Source organism: Phyllobates terribilis, unplaced genomic scaffold (genome assembly GCF_046119375.1).
Source record: "Phyllobates terribilis strain yellow unplaced genomic scaffold, ASM4611937v1 Scaffold_5__5_contigs__length_657084704, whole genome shotgun sequence".
Lineage (NCBI taxonomy): Eukaryota > Metazoa > Chordata > Amphibia > Anura > Dendrobatidae > Phyllobates > Phyllobates terribilis.
Window position 1 is genome coordinate 124548242 of NW_027362765.1, and position 18877 is coordinate 124567118.

General features: G+C 44.1%; 1 protein-coding gene across 1 annotated transcript in view; it reads left to right on the forward strand.

Annotated features, from left to right (window-relative positions):
• Positions 1-1159: 1159 nt before the first annotated feature.
• Positions 1160-18877, forward strand: part of EEF1A2 (eukaryotic translation elongation factor 1 alpha 2) — a 42856-nt gene continuing 25138 nt past the window's right edge. Inside the window, exons 1-5 of the mRNA XM_073682919.1 lie at positions 1160-1343; positions 4644-4824; positions 11480-11659; positions 13361-13657; positions 15412-15562. Coding sequence (XP_073539020.1) covers positions 4681-4824; positions 11480-11659; positions 13361-13657; positions 15412-15562 — 772 coding nt within the window. The 5' untranslated portion in view covers positions 1160-1343; positions 4644-4680. The remainder of the gene's footprint in view (positions 1344-4643; positions 4825-11479; positions 11660-13360; positions 13658-15411; positions 15563-18877) is intronic.

The window sequence follows — 18877 nt, forward strand, 5'->3', positions numbered from 1 at the left end:
GCCCTGTATACTGATGCCCTGTATACTGATCTTCTGTATACTGACCTCCTGTATAATGACCCCCTGTATACTGATCTCCTGTATACTGACCTCCTGTATAATGTCCCCCTGTATACTGATCTCCTGTATACTGATCCCCTGTATACTGATCTCAGTATACTGAGCCCCTGTATACTGATCCCCTGTATACTGACCCCCTGTATACTGATCTCCTGTATACTGATCCCCTGTATACTGATCTCTGTATACTGACCTCCTGTATAATGACCCCCTGTATACTGCTTTCTGTATACTGATCTCCTGTATATTGGTCTCCTGTATACTGATCCCCTGTATACTGACCCCCTGTATACTGGTGCCCTGTATACTGATCCCCTGTATACTGATCTCTGTATACTGACCTCCTGTATACTGACCCCCTGTATATTGATCTCCTGTATACCTATCCCCTGTATACTGACCTCCTGTATAATGACCCCCTGTATACTGACCTCCTGTATACTGACCCCCTGTATACTGATCTCCTGTAAACTGATCCCCTGTATACTGATCTCTGTATACTGACCTCCTGTATACTGACCCCCTGTATACTGATCTCCTGTATACTGATCCCCTGTATACTGACCTCCTGTATAATGACCCCCTGTATACTGCTTTCCTGTATACTGATCTCCTGTATATTGGTCTTCTGTATACTGATCTCCTGTATACTGATCCCCTGTATACTGACCCCCTGTATACTGGTGCCCTGTATACTGATCCCCTGTATACTGATCTCCTGTATCTCCCAGATCCTGGTGCCATCCTCCTGACCTCAGTCTGTTCCCTGCCATCCCTCTTCACTATACATTATGTCTGCATGTGACTCAGCCCGTGGGATGCCCCAGACTGGCAGCAGCTGGCATTGCAGCCAGTGTCGATGCTGTTTATAACACAGAGGCAGCAATGTCATATGATTGCAGCTGCCCTAGAAACAGCAGAGCAGCCAACCAAGAGGCTGGTCACACTGGGCATCCGCAGCCGCACTCTGTCCCCTTCATTCACTAACATAACATTAAGGAGGACCCCCATCCACCCTGTCATGTCCCCCATTATGTCATCCTCCTCCTGTGCTCCCCTCCTCCCAGGCTTCTCGCTGTGCCCTCTCCTCTCCTGATCACTCCTTCCCCCCTCCCTCTCCAAACCCTCACTCCTCCTCTCCCCATCATCCCCGGTACCGCATTGCTGTGGTGCAGGGGTAACTGCATTGCGCTGGGGCCGTCAATAGGTGGACCCCCTCCCGGAGAAATAAAACTGGCTGATCTGGAGCCGGCAGCCCCTGCTGTCTGAGAGCTCAGCCACAGGTAAGAGCTCCCCACCTGCAGCCCCCCATCACTCCTTCCTGTGTGCTGCCCCTTATCCTATGCTGTACCCCTCATTTGCCACCTCATATAAGTTAGGAGCCCCCTTTATTGCCTCCCTGCTTGTAAGTTCTGTCTCTTACCTAGAAGCCCCCCACTCATTAAGGCTTTAATAACTTTAAGTCCACCCATTCTGTGACCCCCCCCCCCTCCACACACACACACTTATCAGCCCCATCACAAGTTCCTGTAGCCCCCTTCTATTGCCCACACCTTATCACAACGTCCCCTATTCTCAGTGCCACCCCCATCTGCTTTGTTGTTTTTTTTTACTTTGGAGCCCCCCTTTAATTTGTGGGTATATGGGAGAGGTGGGGGCAGATTTCTATGGGGGCAGTAGATGTTTTCTACCTGGATGGAGGATGTGGGATTTCTGAGAAAGAGACATTTTATCTGTGGCGTAATGTAAAATCCATCAGAGGCTGGAAGAGAAGAGGGAGGGGGCGCCAGCGAATGCAGGACAGAGGGCTACAGCATCTGCACACACAGATGGAGCAGACCTGAGTGCCGCGGAAAATTGCATGGAGCGTATCAGATGTTTTGTCATAACTGCCCGATGACAAACTCAGCTCCGCTATATCCATATTATTAAATCGGCATCTGTACAGCTGAGCCATCACCGGGACATTGAGTGTATGATATCAGTTTAATGCACAGCAGATGCAGCAGAGCTGAGCTTGTCGTGTAGCACAAAGCATGGTCAGATCAATATCTATGGATTTACATAGGACTGCAGGTCATTCTACTGCATTGTCTCTTATCCCAGGGAGATACCACAATGCAAAAAAATGATTAAGGTCAGTGTTATATTAACCATTAAATTGCTGAGCGGATGTTCGATAAACTGAATCTGAGCACATATACGTGTTTCAGCTTATTACAAATTAGAGGTGTAGTAGTGCTGAGTTTGTCGGCAGAACTTCTAGAACTTTATTGTTTTGCATGACAAACCAGGCTCGGCTATGCACAGGCGCAGGAGGGCAGATTAAATACACGTCTTGTCTCCCTTTGGATATAAAAGTCCTTCACTACCGTCCCCTGATGATCCTCTCTGATGTAACCTATCCCCTCTCCTCCTCCTCCGCCTCCTCCTACCTGGCACCCATCTGCTTCCAGGCTGTCCTTGGTATTGTGTTTTGGATCTGGGTGAGGGCACTGACAGTTATGGAGTGAATGGTCCGGAAGACAGGAATCAATTGATGCCCCATTAGATGCCAGGGCACAGCGGAGAGGCAATGATGATGCCAGTAAATATCTAAATACTAGTTCCCTTAAGGACAAAAATCCCAGTAATTCTCTGCTCTCCGGTCATCCACTTCTCTTACGTTTTTGATTTAATTATTACTTATCTGAGTCTGGGAAAGCTGAGTGATGGCCACCAATTATGGGAATTGTTTAGGGCTCATTATTGTCACAGCTTTCCCAGAAACATTCCCAGAGAGCCTGTCACCAGGCCAAAAGTGGCAGCCAGTTTATAGTGTCATAGTTTTTAAAGTTGACATAAAGGGGCATTCCCATGTCCTAGAGCCTATCCCAACATGTAGTATGGGTAATAGTAATAAAATTGGCAAAAACCTCCAATTAGAAATGTATAGTTCTTCTGATAAGCTACGTTGCTTACCCCATATGCAGGGCATTGCAGTAACTTAGATATCCATGGTTACAACTACTAACAACTAACTGTCACTACATGAGTGGTTGTAACTATGGATACCTAAGCTAATGCAATGCCCTTCACATGAGGTAAGCGACAGCGAATCAGAAGAACTCTACTACATTTCTAATTGGAGGTATTTGCTAATATTATTATTAGTACACCTAGTACAATTTGGGATAGGATGTTGGAGATGGGAATACCACTTTACGTCCATCAAGTTCAACCTATAGTCTAACATGTTGATCCAGAGGAAGGCAAAAACCCCATAGGGCAGACGCTAAAGCTCCATGTTAGGGGAAAAACTCCTTCCTGACTCCACATATGGCGATCAGACTAGTTCCCTGGATCAACGCCCCATCACAGAATCTAGTGCCCATAACTTGTAATATTATATTTTTCAAGACAAGCATCCAGGCCCTCCTTGAATTTTAGTAGTGAATTACTCATTACAACATCATGTGGCAGAGAGTTCCATAGTCTCACTGCTCTAACAGAGCGGAATCCATAGTCTCACTGCTCTAACAGAGAGGAATCCATAGTCTCACTGCTCTTACAGTGAGGAATCTATAGTCTCACTGCTCTTACAGAGAAGAATCTATAGTCTCACTGCTCTTACAGTGAGGAATCTATAGTCTCACTGCTCTTACAGAGAGGAATCCATAGTCTCACTGCTCTTACAGTGAGGAATCCATAGTCTCACTGCTCTTACAGAGAGGAATCTATAGTCTCACTGCTCTTACAGAGAAGAATCTATAGTCTCACTGCTCTTACAGTGAGGAATCTATAGTCTCACTGCTCTTACAGAGAGGAATCTATAGCCTCACTGCTCTTACAGAGAGGAATCTATAGTCTCACTGCTCTTACAGAGAAGAATCTATAGCCTCACTGCTCTTACAGAGAGGAATCTATAGCCTCACTGAACTTACAGGAAAGAATCTGCATCTGTGATTATGGTGAAACCTTCTCTCCTCTGGACGTAGAGGATGCCCCCTTGTCTCCATCGCTGGTCCAGGTGTAAAAATATCGTTATACAGATCTCTGTACTGTCGCCCCTAAGTCTAAGTTATTGCTCTTGTTTTATTCTTGCCGCTCCTCTGAGTATTCTGTTTTTTTATATTTGTTTTTTTGTAATAAACCTGCCATACAGTTTGAGAGATGTGGGCCATTTTCTATAGTGCTAAATATTATGGTCTTTACCAAGGGGGCGTGGCTCACAGGATTCTCTGGTGCATGTATTGAGGCTCCTCATAATTACCCTGTGAGCCACTCCCGCTTGGTAAAGACCCTAAAAAAAAAGCGCCCATATCTCTGGAACCAAATCACGAGTTTAAAAAAAATAATCATGAACAGCGGGAATAAAATATCAGTAACACGTGGCCCGGCCACTTTTGTCCTAGTGAGGGGTCTTTAAATAAAAATGTATTTTTTATTTTTAGAGCTGTGTAGATTTTTCATAGAGGAGGATTTCTAGGTACATGTCTCAGTTATGTGGAAGTTGTGCCTCATGCCTCGGTCACTCCACAGCTGGTATGGCTGGTGCGGTATGAATCGGAGGTATGATAACGTAAAGTCTATGTTTCCTTCAGACACCCTCACCCGCTACTGAGCATAACCCCCAAGAGGATGGGGAAGGAGAAGACTCACATCAATATCGTGGTCATTGGCCATGTGGATTCCGGCAAATCCACCACCACTGGCCACCTGATTTATAAATGTGGCGGCATTGACAAGAGGACAATTGAGAAGTTCGAGAAGGAGGCAGCTGAGGTGAGTGAAAATGATAAACTGGGTTTAGAGATTGTCATTGATCCTCTATGATGCTGGCCCTTGGCTACTTAGACATTGACCATGGTCCCAGGAAGGGTTGTAAGAGGGAAGTAGGTGGGTTTCTCTGGAAGATAGAGGGTGTTCAAGAGTGGATATTATGTTGTGTAGTTCACAGTGATGACATTATATCTGGTCTGGGTCCTCATGGTGAAGAACCGAAATTATGGAAAACATGGAACCATTGTCTCTGGTATCCTACACGAGACATAATTCTCCTCATTTATATGGCATCCTGTTAAACTATTGAAAGGGCTGTCACCTATAGGATAGATGATATATGTATTATCATTGGGGGTCTTACCACTGAAAGCCCCACAAAGCACGAGAATGAGGGACCCAAAGTGCCCTGTGTGAATAGAGCGGTAGTGAGTATGTGCGACCGCTGCTCCGTTAACTGTGGTGGTCGCACATACTCACTACCAGTCCATTCACATAGGGGACATTGAGCCCTCAATTCACAGGATTTCTGGGGGTGCTAACAGCCGGAGCCTCAGTAATCATTCATTTATCCAGGGGTGGACGCAGTCAGATGAGGGCTCCTACACAAGAATAGTATATGGATACTTTGCAGTTCAATAGCTTATCATTATGCACAATTACACCTGATTTGGGGGTGATAGTGGGCCTCTTACATCTCGGGCCCCTGTTGCACCAATGGTAAGTCTGAATTTATCATCTATCTTGAGGATAGGTGATAAATGTTGTTTATGAGACAACTTCTTTAAGGGCAGAAAAGTTTTTTTGAACGATGTCATGTAGTGATTGAATTATCTATGAAGGCCATTAAGGCCATCAGACAGAGGCTGGAGGGTATCTGGTAAGGGGCTCCCAGCTGATACTTATATCAGCCTGTGATTTCATAGTTGAGATGAAATAGAGGCCTTTATCTACAAGTCCCTTTAAGGAGACCATTCAAGATGTGCCTGGATAAGCATTGGGTCGGACCCCACACCCATTTCACTGCACCATTAGACTAATTTGTGGATCAGGCGTCAGCATCTAGTAGACAGAAGTAAGAGAAGAGGATGACTCAGTGATTTCTATTCTCTCCCCATATCACTCTGCCAGCAGAGAAAGACGCAAGATTGCAATAGGGGGCATTATAATCCGGCTCAGAGCAGCAGCGGGCATCCAGAGGAGGCAAAATGTTCTCATTCTCCGTTTTGTATGGAGCTGACTCAGCCATCGGCCCTTCGGGAGTCTCCATTGAGACGCAGATGGTGACAGCTCGTTGGGAGCATTGTGCGGTAGAGATGGAGCCCCGAGATGATGATCAGGAGCAGCTGAGGAGTGGAGGCCGCAGAGAACGCCACCTCTGCCAGAGTTTAATTATAGCTGATCTGAGCTGGCAGGCTCCATTTTCTGTGTTCATGCAGAGGGCATGCTGTCCTATCAGCAACACACAGCTGGGAAATGGAGACGCTCTATCAGAGCAGGCATGGGGCCATCGCTGACCTTAACTCGCTGCCACCCATGGACAATGAACAGTCAGTAGAAAGAGTCTCATCAGATCCGGGGTCAGCTTAATTAAGCATCGTATTCCCGGACATTCTGCGGAAAGTTTACAGGAAAACTAAACCTAATGGCAAGGCCGTAATGCCCTCACTGTAACCATCATGCCTTCACTATAACCTCCATGTCCTTACTATCCACCATGCCCTCATTATAACCTCCTTGTCCTCACTGTTCATCATGCCCTCACTATAATCTCCCTTTCCTCGTTGTCCATAATGCCCTCACTAGAACATACATGTCTTCACTATCCATCATGCCCTCACTATAACCTCCCTGTCCTCACTGTCCATCATGCCCTCACTATAATCTCACTGTCCATCATGCCCTCACTATAACCTCCCTGTCCTCACTGTCCATGCCCTCACTATCACCTCCCTGTCCTCACTGTCCATCATGCCCTCACTGTAACCTCCCTGTCCTCACTGTCCATCATGCCCTCACTATAACCTCCCTGTCCTCACTGTCCATCATGCCCTCACTATAATCTCACTGTCCGTCATGCCCTCACTATAACCTCACTGTCCATTATGCCCTCACTATAACCTCCCTGTCCTCACTGTCCATCATGCCCTCACTATAATCTCACTGTCCATCATGCCCTCACTATAACCTCCCTGTCCTCACTGTCCATTATGCCCTCACTATAACCTCCCTGTCCTCACTGTCCATCATGCCCTCACTATAATCTCACTGTCCATCATGCCCTCACTATAACCTCCCTGTTCTCACTGTTCATCGTGCCCTCATTATAACCTCCCTGTCCATCATGCGCTCACTATAACCTCCCTGTTCTCAATGTCCATCATGCCCTCACTATAACCTCCCTGTGCTCAATGTCCATCATGCCCTCACTATAACCTCCCTGTCCTCACTGTCCCTCATGCCCTCACTATAATCTCACTGTCCATCATGCCCTCACTATAACCTCCCTGTCCTCACTGTCCCTCATGCCCTCATTATAACCTCCCTGTCCATCATGCCCTCACTATCACCTCCCTGTCCTCACTGTCCATCATGCCCTCACTATAACCTCCCGGTTCTCAATGTCCATCATGCCCTCACTATAATCTCACTGTCCATCATGCCCTCACTATAACCTCCCTGTCCTCACTGTTCATCGTGCCCTCATTATAGCCTCCCTGTCCATCATGCCCTCACTATCACCTCCCTGTCCTCACTGTCCATCATGCCCTCACTATAACCTCACTGTCCATCATGCCCTCACTATAACCTCCCTGTTCTCAATGTCCATCATGCCCTCACTATAACCTCCCTGCCCTCACTGTCCATCATGCCCTCACTATAATCTCCCTGTCCTCACTGTCCATCATGCCCTCACTATAACCCCCCTGTCCATCATGCCCTCACTATAACCTCCCTGCCCTCACTGTCCATCATGCGCTCACTATAACCTCCCTGTCCTCACTGTCCATCATGCCCTCACTATAACCTCCCTGTTCTCAATGTCCATGATGCCCTCACTATAACCCCCTGTCCTCACGCCCTCATTATAACCTCCCTGTCCTCACTGTCCATCATGCGCTCACTATAACCTCCCTGTCCTCACTGTCCATCATGCGCTCACTATAACCTCTCTGTCCTCACTGTCCATCATGCCCTCACTATAACCTCCCTGTTCTCAATGTCCATGATGCCCTCACTATAACCCTCTGTCCTCACGCCCTCATTATAACCTCCCTGTCCTCACTGTCCATCATGCCCTCACTATAATCTCATTATTCTCTATGTCCATCATGCCCTCACTATAACCTCCCTGTCCATGAGCTGATGGTAACATCAAGGTCTAACTGTAACCAATAAAGACTTACTGTATCTATCATGTCTTCAAATTGTCTCCACTGTCCTCTGTGCTGTGACTGTCACCATCATGTCCTACTGTAACCATTATCCCTAATTGTAGCCAGCCAAGTCAGACTGTAATAATCACACCATCACTATTGCCGTCATGCTCTGATTGTAGTGATCGTACCCTGACTGTAACATCAGGTCTTGACTGTTGCCATCACCAGGCCCTCACTGTAACTATGATGCTCTGACTGTAACATTGTGTTGTGAATGTAACCATCGTGCCCTGACTGTAACCATCATGACCTCAGTATCCATCATACTATAATTGTAACTATCATGCCCAGACTGTGACATCACTCTGTCGTGCCTGACTGGAACTACCTTTCTTTCATAGTAACTGTCATACCTCCACTTTAGCCATGGTGCCCTCACTGTATCAATTATTCCCTGTCTTTAATCCCCATGCCCTCACTGTAACCATCATATCATCACTGTAACCATAATGCCCCCACAGTACATGATGCTCTGACTATAACATCATACTTTCTATGTAACCCTCATGTTTTCACTTTAACCATATTGCCCTCACTGGTTACCCTGTGGTGTAACTGGAAGCTCATGGGCCTCAATGTAAAATCTTCAACAGGGCCTCAACTATCATGGGTCTGTATTAGTATTGTTCTTTTAATATGGGTCAGAGGGACCATTTGGACCCCTTAGGCTTCAAGGCCTGGGTGCAACTGCAACCCTTGCACCTATTATAGTTACGTCCCTCATCATACCCTCACTGTAGCCATGATGCCCTCACTACCTATTATACCCTGTCTTTAATCACCATGCCCTCTTGTATTTATCATGTCTTGAGTCTTGACTATATTTATCATGCCCTCACTGTAGTCATCATACCCTCACTGTAGACATGGTGCCCTCACTGTAGTAATCATACCCATGATTTCCTCATTGTAGCCATGATGTCCTCACTGTAGCCATGATGCCTTCACTGTAGCCGTGATGCCCTCACTGTAACTATCATGCCCTCACTGTAGCCATGATGTCCTCACTACCTATTATACCCTGTCTGTAATCACTATGCCTTCTTGTATTTATCTTGTTTTGACTGTATTTATCATGCCCTCACTATAGTCATCATACCCTCACTGTAGTCATCATACCCTCACTGTAGACATGATGCCCTCACTGCTGTAGTCAAGATGCCTTAATTGTAGCCATGATGCCCTCATTGTAGCCATGATCCCCTTACTGTAGCCATCATGCCCTCCCTGTAGCCATCATGCCCTCATTGTAGCCACGATGCTCTCACTGTAACCATGATGTCCTCACTGTAGCCATGATGCCTTCACTGTAGCTGTGATGCCCTCACTGTAGCTATCGTGCCCTCACTGTAGCCATGATGTCCTCACTACCTATTATACCCTGTCTGTAATCGCTATGCCCTCTTGTATTTATCTTGTCTTGACTGTATTTATCATGCCCTCACTGTAGTCATCATACCCTCACTGTAGTCATCATACCCTCACTGTAGTCATCATACCCTCACTGTAGACATGATGCCCTCACTGTAGTCATCATACCCTCACTGTAGCCATGATGCCCTCACTACCTATTATACCCTGTCTTTAATCACCATGCCCTCTTGTATTTATCATGTCTTGAGTCTTGACTATATTTATCATGCCCTCACTGTAGTCATCATACCCTCACTGTAGACATGATGCCCTCACTGTAGTCATCATACCCTCACTGTAGCCATGATGCCCTCACTACCTATTATACCCTGTCTTTAATCACCATGCCCTCTTGTATTTATCATGTCTTGAGTCTTGACTATATTTATCATGCCCTCACTGTAGTCATCATACCCTCACTGTAGACATGGTGCCCTCACTGTAGTAATCATACCCATGATTTCCTCATTGTAGCCATGATGTCCTCACTGTAGCCATGATGCCTTCACTGTAGCCGTGATGCCCTCACTGTAGCTATCATGCCCTCACTGTAGCCATGATGTCCTCACTACCTATTATACCCTGTCTGTAATCACTATGCCCTCTTGTATTTATCTTGTCTTGACTGTATTTATCATGCCCTCACTATAGTCATCATACCCTCACTGTAGTCATCATACCCTCACTGTAGACATGATGCCCTCACTGCTGTAGTCAAGATGCCTTAATTGTAGCCATGATGCCCTCATTGTAGCCATGATCCCCTTACTGTAGCCATCATGCCCTCCCTGTAGCCATCATGCCCTCATTGTAGCCACGATGCTCTCACTGTAACCATGATGTCCTCACTGTAGCCATGATGCCTTCACTGTAGCTGTGATGCCCTCACTGTAGCTATCGTGCCCTCACTGTAGCCATGATGTCCTCACTACCTATTATACCCTGTCTGTAATCACTATGCCCTCTTGTATTTATCTTGTCTTGACTGTATTTATCATGCCCTCACTGTAGTCATCATACCCTCACTGTAGTCATCATACCCTCACTGTAGACATGATGCTCTCACTGTAGACATGATGCTCTCACTGTAGCCATGATGCCCTCATTGTAGCCATGATCCCCTTACTGTAGCCATCCTGCCCTCATTGTAGCCACGATGCTCTCACTGTAACCATGATGTCCTTATTGTATTTATCATGCCCTCACTGTAACCACCAGACCTGGATTTTATCCATCCTTCCCTCTCCACAACCCTCAGGCTATTTAACTATTAAATGGCTATTCAATTTTAAAGTGACAATGATAAATGCTATCGTATCTCCATTTGATTTCAGTCTGTTGTTCTCTGTTAGCAGTTATTTAAGGCAGAGCTGTCTGTAGTGTAGTTCAGTGGGATATCTGACAGCGACTTGCTACCACCATAACTACTTTATGTCACATATATCCAGTGCTGACAGCCTTAACCTGCTACTATGTGGCTCATGTTAGAAGCTGTTTGTATATAAGTCACTGATTTTAGGGGATAGTGGAGTCACAACTTAGTGTTGTTCCAAAAACATGTCTACAGGTTTTCCTATATCACTCAAAAAAACAAAAATCATCAGTAGATGTGAGACTTGGAGTCCTTTCTTCTATCAAACTGTTAAAGATTTGTAAGGTATTCTACTTCACAAAATGTAAAATGACAGTCAGTGTGACCCAAGGACTTGTCTCACTGCTTCACTACTTAGTGAACTTCACAGCATCCCTCGTATACAGCACAGTAATGTCACTGTAACGTATCTTCACATCTGTACTTTTCCTAGATGGGTAAAGGCTCCTTCAAGTATGCTTGGGTTCTAGATAAACTGAAGGCAGAAAGGGAGCGAGGTATCACCATTGACATCTCCTTGTGGAAGTTTGAGACCACCAAGTATTACATCACTATTATTGATGCCCCTGGACATCGTGATTTCATCAAGAACATGATCACTGGAACATCCCAGGTGAGTGGAGACCTCGATTGTCCAGGATTAGGCACAGACATAGACAACACAGGGCTCCCGAACAAGGACCTTATGTGGGCCATATGTTCTCTACTCTTGCAGACTGTTTTCCCAGAGCTTTGTGTTCATTAAAGAATATATCCCTCATGGTCCTCAGAAAGAAATTAGTATATGCAAATTGAGACTATGTCCTCTTCCATGACCAGTGGGTCAAGCCTAGGGCTAGTCCGTCACACTAGCCTTTTTCCCTTAGGGTCCCATATGAATGTAAAAGTCTTCATAGACCATGGGGCATATTTACAATACTATGTAACTCTTAATTCAAACTTAGACAAGAAAGTCTTAAAATGTGCTACATTTATTATAATGATTTGTACTGTTTGATAAATATGCCACTCTATAAAGGGAACTTGTCAAGTGATTAATGCTGCCCAAACCGTGGGCAGCATAAATTGTAGCCAGGTATATTTTTCTCTAAAATGCTCCAGCATGTCAGAGAAAGAAAAACTTTAAAGCTTAGCCAAGATGCCACTGGCCAACTCTTCCCAGCGCTTCAAAAGGTGATTGACAGGTCTCACCCTATGTACACACAAGGGAGAGACCTGTCAATCACCATCAGAGATGCTTGGAAAAGTTGACCACGGGCGGCACTGGACTAGTCTTGTCTCTGAATTGGGCTGCATGAATCACCTGACAGGTTTCCTTTAAATTGTCTAGTCTACATTTTTCACAAAGCCATCTTGAGACAATGCACAGAAATTATCTAAAACACTCAATAAATATGGGACAAGTAATAAATGAAAGTTTTTTATTGCAAATTGCATCATTATTTTTGTGAATTTAGCTTGAAAATTTCCCCCAATATATCCCCACGATCAATATAAAATAAAGTCTTAGGGCTATACAATCATTGATCTTTATGCTATATTTGTACTACAAGTACTTTTACCATAGATAAGACCTCTCAATAAGTTGTTCCACACTGTTATTGCAAATTCCAATAGACTGCTGACATCATATTATACCAGATAACAAACAAGAAACCGTGGATATCACACACTTATCCAAAACAAGGTCTTCAAACTCATGGAGACTTCTAAACTATCACCTGATAGATTTCACCTGAAAATGTTCTCCACCTTCAGAGAATATATTACATTATTTGAAGATGTCCTCCCACTTTCAGAAGACATCTTCCCTCGTACTTTATTTGAAGAGATGTACCACTTTTGAAGAACACCCTACCTTATTTGAAGATGTCCTACATCCCTAAGAGAGAACATCTTATACTACTTAAAGATGTCTTCCACCTTCTGAGAAAATATACCCTATTTGAAAATGTCCTTCATCAAATATCTCAACTTATTAAAAGATGTCCTCTATGTTATATATTAGAAGATGTCAACCCATATGGAAATGTTCTCCACCTTTAGGGAACATCTAATCCTACTAAAACATGACCTCTACATTTCACGGTCCATGAGAAATCTCATGGATCACTGACCTTTCATGCATGTGTTCTAGGGCACCACAGGTACAACTTTACCCCCAGACATTTTACCTGACTCATGAATGTTTTCAAGCCATAACATTGCGTTCTCGTAGATCATTTTGTCCACTTCTGTAGAAAACCCACCTTACAGTGCTGTACACAATTGCCTTGTTCACCTTCTATAATGGCAGTAAATGTTCTCTTACCAGGCAGACTGTGCGGTCTTGATAGTGGCAGCCGGTGTTGGTGAATTTGAAGCTGGAATCTCAAAGAATGGCCAAACGAGAGAGCACGCCCTGCTAGCTTACACACTTGGAGTAAAACAACTCATTGTAGGCATCAACAAAATGGACTCCACTGAGCCACAGTACAGTGAGAAACGTTACGATGAGATTGTAAAAGAGGTCAGCGCTTACATCAAGAAGATTGGGTACAATCCATCCACTGTACCTTTTGTGCCCATCTCCGGCTGGCATGGGGACAATATGCTGGAGCCATCTCCTAATGTAAGTGAGGAAACGTTGTATCCCTGGTCTATTTCTATGTAGGGTTGGTGCTTAAATCTTGTATATACAGTCAAAGCAGAGTAAAATAGTTGAATTACCCCAAATTTGACCAATGAGCTAAGCTGGTTGGATGCATGTGGCAAAATGTTAACAGTTGATTCAATAATAATGTCTTTATTTGTGGTCAGATGATTATTTTAGCTATTTTGGGTTTCTAATAGGAGCCACATTGCCTCTCAAAAGCTCCCATCCTCCATCGTTATCTCCATTTTCAAATATGTTCCTGACTCATCATCACGTTGGATCTGGCAGGTCCAGAACATTCCCTCGGTCATCAGATCCGATAAACCCAGTTATAAAAAGACAGGTGCTTAATGCCAGTAGAGATGACACAGAACTTGTATAACCCAAACAAGGTCTTCAGCTCATACTCCAATGTGGAGGGCTTTAATAGATTTTTAATATGTTACTAAAACTGGTTGGACGTAGCCTGGTCACTTCTTGAGATGGATAACTGTGGGATGGATGCAACTGAGATGTAACGCATGGGCAAATGCGAAACTCACCATATAAGTTAGGGTAATATGCCCTGATGTAAAATTCTAGCTCATGTGTTGGGTGGCACGACCATAACATGGTGTGGCTGTAATTGCTTATTAGACCCCTGTTTTACTTCACCCCCATATCACAAATATGTCCAGAACAAATAGGAAGTTAGAAAATAATATTGTCACCTATAGGAACTAGTCATATTGTTCCTGTGGGGTCAAGGTACTTTGGACAATAGTCCTTGACAATCATACCCAACATATACAACTAAAAATCCATCATTAGCATTTTGTTTTCCATCTTATTGGAGATTTAGTTTCAAGTGTTTTTTCTTGACTCAGAAATATTAAAAAAAAAGGCTTAAAGGGGTGGACCAGCTGGAAAAAAATATGAATCAACAAAGGTGCCTTAATTTCAAGATATCAGTGCTGGTCCCGACAACTCCACTTCTGGTTTGGGTTAGATAAAGGAGACTGCCTCTTTAATATACATAACTATCAATGTTCCAACAAAAACTATCCTGTGTCAGACTCAAACTAGAAGCAGAGCTGCCGTAACCCAACTCTGATCATGTTTTGATTGGAGAACCTTTCTGAATAAAATAAAAAAAAACAAATTAATTGATTTTTTTGCTGTAAAACCTCTTTAATAATACACTCCAGGCATAAGTTCAGCCTCTATACAGTTTTCACAATAAGTGGTCTAGGGCTTTTGGGTCTACAAATTGAGCTTGGCATCCATCTGAAAAAGACCTTTAGAAGGACATATGAGTAAATCTGTACCAGTCAGAAGCTCTTAGCCAATAACACTACTCAGAACGTGCCCCAAAATGCTGATTGGCTGAAAGCAAGCAGCAGACCGCCAGCAGCTCACAATGCTCCTACCAAAGGTTGTTTTCAGCTGGATGCCTGACAGCACCACCATGTTTGGTATTTAAATCCCTAGGAGACAATATTCAGGTGAAGGAAGGAGGGTCAGGTGGGTGATCACATTGCATAGAGTGATAAGGAACTTGCAGCTGTGATTCACTTTGCAAAGTCTTTGAGCATTGACATCACAGACTCCCAGTGAATTCCTAATCTGAATGAATGAATGCTCACTTTCACTGCTTAAAACATCCAATACACCATGATCTCTATTTGTTTCTTGTCCCTGACCTTCCCTACTCTACTGTGCCCTCTGCTGTCTGGTCTTCTGTCCTATAGATGCCTTGGTTTAAGGGATGGAAGGTAGAGAGAAAAGAAGGAAATGCAAGTGGTGTTTCACTTCTTGAAGCTTTGGACACAATTCTTCCACCAACTCGTCCAACAGATAAACCTCTGCGCCTCCCACTTCAAGATGTGTACAAAATTGGAGGTAAGCTGTTCATGTGATAGATACAGTGAATATAAAAAGTCTACACGCCATTTTTAAAATGCAAAGTTTTTGTCATGTAAGAAAATCCTATCAAGAAGGATCATTTCAGACCTTTTTCCACCCATGATTTGTACAAATCCATTGAGAAATAAACTGAAATCATTTTGACAGGGAAAATAACAAAGCTAAAATAATGTGGTTGCATAAGTGTGAACACCTCTTAACATTGGCAATGTGGTTGTGTTCAGATTTAACCAATCACATTGAAACTCGTGTTAGATAGTAGTCAGTGCACAGCTGCTATTAGTTATAGTGATTAACCCCATATAAAGTTTAGCTGTTTCTAGTAGGATTTTCCTGACGTTTTCTTAGTTGCATTTTACTGTGAAAGCCATAGTCAATATGGTCAATAAACAGCTTACAACACAGCAAAGGAATCTCGTTGTTGCAAGTTATCAGTCAGGAGAAAAGTATTAAAAAATTCCAAGGCATTAGATATACCATGAAACACTGTGAATATGATCATCAAGAAGTGACTTAAATTTGGCACAACATTGATATTACCTAGAACTGGGTGCCCTTCAATAGTTGAAAAAAAAAGTGGTCTGTGAGGCTGCCAAGAGGTCTACTGCAACATAAAAGGAGCTGCAGGAATTTCTGCTAAGTACTGGTTGTGTACAACATGTGACTACAATCTCCGTATTTTGTAGGGTGGCAAGAAGGAAGCTTTTTCTTACAAAGAAAAACATACAAGCCAACTATGTTTTTCTAAAACCTACACCAAGTCTGCCAAAAGCATGTCATAAATTATGTTATACAGTAGGGAAATAAGTACCGTACTTTTTGGACTATAAGACGCACTTTTTTCCTCCAAAATGGAGGAAAGTGGGGGGTGCATCTTATAGTCCGATATACATAAATACTGTTGCTGTGGGTGGTGGGGGATGCCTACACTGTGCCAGCTACTAAAGAAAATGAATATTCACTGCTCCCCACGCCCATGCAACACAGTGCTGGAGGAGAGAGGAGGTGAGTATGATTGTTTTTTTTTTTTTTTCTGTGCAGCGTGATGGGGATCAGGGGATGGCAAGCATACCAGGATGAGGGGGCCATACATACAGCGATGAAGGGGGCCATGCATACAATGATGAGGGGAGCCATACATACCGGGATGAGAGGAGCCATGCATGCAAGGATGAGGGGGGCCATACATACAGGGATGAGGCATGAGGGGGGCCATACATACAGGGATGAGGCATGAGGGGGTCCATACATACAGGCATGAAGGGGGCCATACATACCAGGATGAGGGGGGGCATACATACAGGGATGAAGGATAAGGGGGGCTATACATACAGGGATGAAGGGGGCAATACATACCAGGATGAGGGGGACCATACATACCGGGATGAAGAGTGCCATACATACCAGGAAAAGGAATGAAGGTACCATACATACCAGGAAGAGGGATGAAGGTGCCATACATACCAGAATGGGTGTGAGGGGGGCCATACATAACAGGATGAAGGGTGCCATACATATCAGGAAGAGAGATGAGGGGGCCGTGCATACCAGGATGTGGGATTTGGGTGCCATGCATGCCAGGATGGTGGATTGGGGTGCCATGCATATCAGGATGGGGATGAGGGCCACGTATAACAGGAAGGAGGGGGCCATATATACCAGGATGGGGGATATTAACAGAATTGGGGGACATTACCCCTATAACAGTGTAAGCAGCAGAGGCCCACCCCCTTAACAGGGCATCATGACCACATTTTTTGCTTAATTTTTTTTTTCTATTGTCCTCCTCTAAAACCAAGGTGCGTCTTATAGTCCGAAAAATATTGATACACTGCTAATTTTGCAAGTTTTCCCACCTACAAAGAATGGAGAGGTCTGTAATTTTTATCGTAGGTATACTCATACTGTGAAAGACAGAATGTAAAAATTAAAACCAGAAAATCACATTGCATGATTTTTAAATAATTAAATTGCATTTTATTCCATGAAATAAGTATTTGATCACCTACCAAACAGCAAGAATTCTGGCTCTCACAGACCTGTTAGTTTTGTTTTAAGGAGCCCTCCTACTCTGCACTCATTACCTGTATTAATTGCACCTGTTTGAACTCGTTACCTGTATAAAAGACACCTGTCCACAAAATCAATTACACTCCAACCTCTCCACCATGTCCAAGACCAAAGAGCTGTCTAAGGACACCAGGGACAAAATTGTAGACCTGTACAACGCTGGGATGGGCTACAGTATAATATGCAAGCAGCTTGGTGAGAAGGCAACAACTGTTGGCACAATTATTAGAAAATGGAAGAAAATGACTTTCAATCTTACTTCATCTGGGGCTTCATGCAAGATCTCACCTCGTGGGGGAAGGATGATTCTGCGAAAGGTCAGGAATCAGCCCAGAACTACACAGGAGGACCTGGTCAATGACTTGAAGAGAGCTGGGACCACAGTCTCAAACATTACCGTAAGTAACACGCTACGCCGTCATGGATTAAAATCCTGTAGGGCACGCAAAGTCCCCCTGCTCACGACAGCACATGTTCAGGTCCGTGTGAAGTTCACAATGACCATCTGGATGATCCAGAGGAGGTATGGGAGAAGGTCATGTGATCAGATGAGACCAAAATAGAACTTTTTGGTATCAACTCCACTCGTCATGTTTGGAGGAAGAAGAAGAGTGAGTACAACCCAAGAACACCATCCCAACCATGAAGCATTGTGGGGGAAACATCATTCTTTGGGTGTGCTTTTCTGCAAAGGGGACAGGACGACTGCATATTGAAGGGAAGATGGATGGGTCGTGTATGTCATGATTTTGGCCAACAACCTCCTTCCCTCAGTAAGAGCATTGAAGATGGGTCGTGGCTGGGTCTTCCAGCATGACAATGACCCGAAACACACAGCTAGGGCAACTAATGAGTTGCTCCGTAAGAAACATTTCAAGGTCCTGGAGTGGCCTAGCCAGTCTCCAGACCTGAACCCAATAGAACATCTTTGGAGGGAGCTGAAACTCAATATTTCCCAGCGACAGCCCCGAAACCTGAAAGATCTGGAGAAGATCTGTATGGAGGAGTGGGATAAAATCCCTGCTGCAGTGTGTGTTAACTACAAAAATAGTCAAAAACTACAGGAAACGTCTGACCTCTGTAATTGCAAACAAAGGTTTCTGTACCAAATATTACGTTCTGTTTCTCTATTGTATCAAATATTTATTTTATGCAATAAAATGCAAATGAATTATATAAAAATCTTACAATGTGATTTTCTGGATTTTATTTAAGATTCTG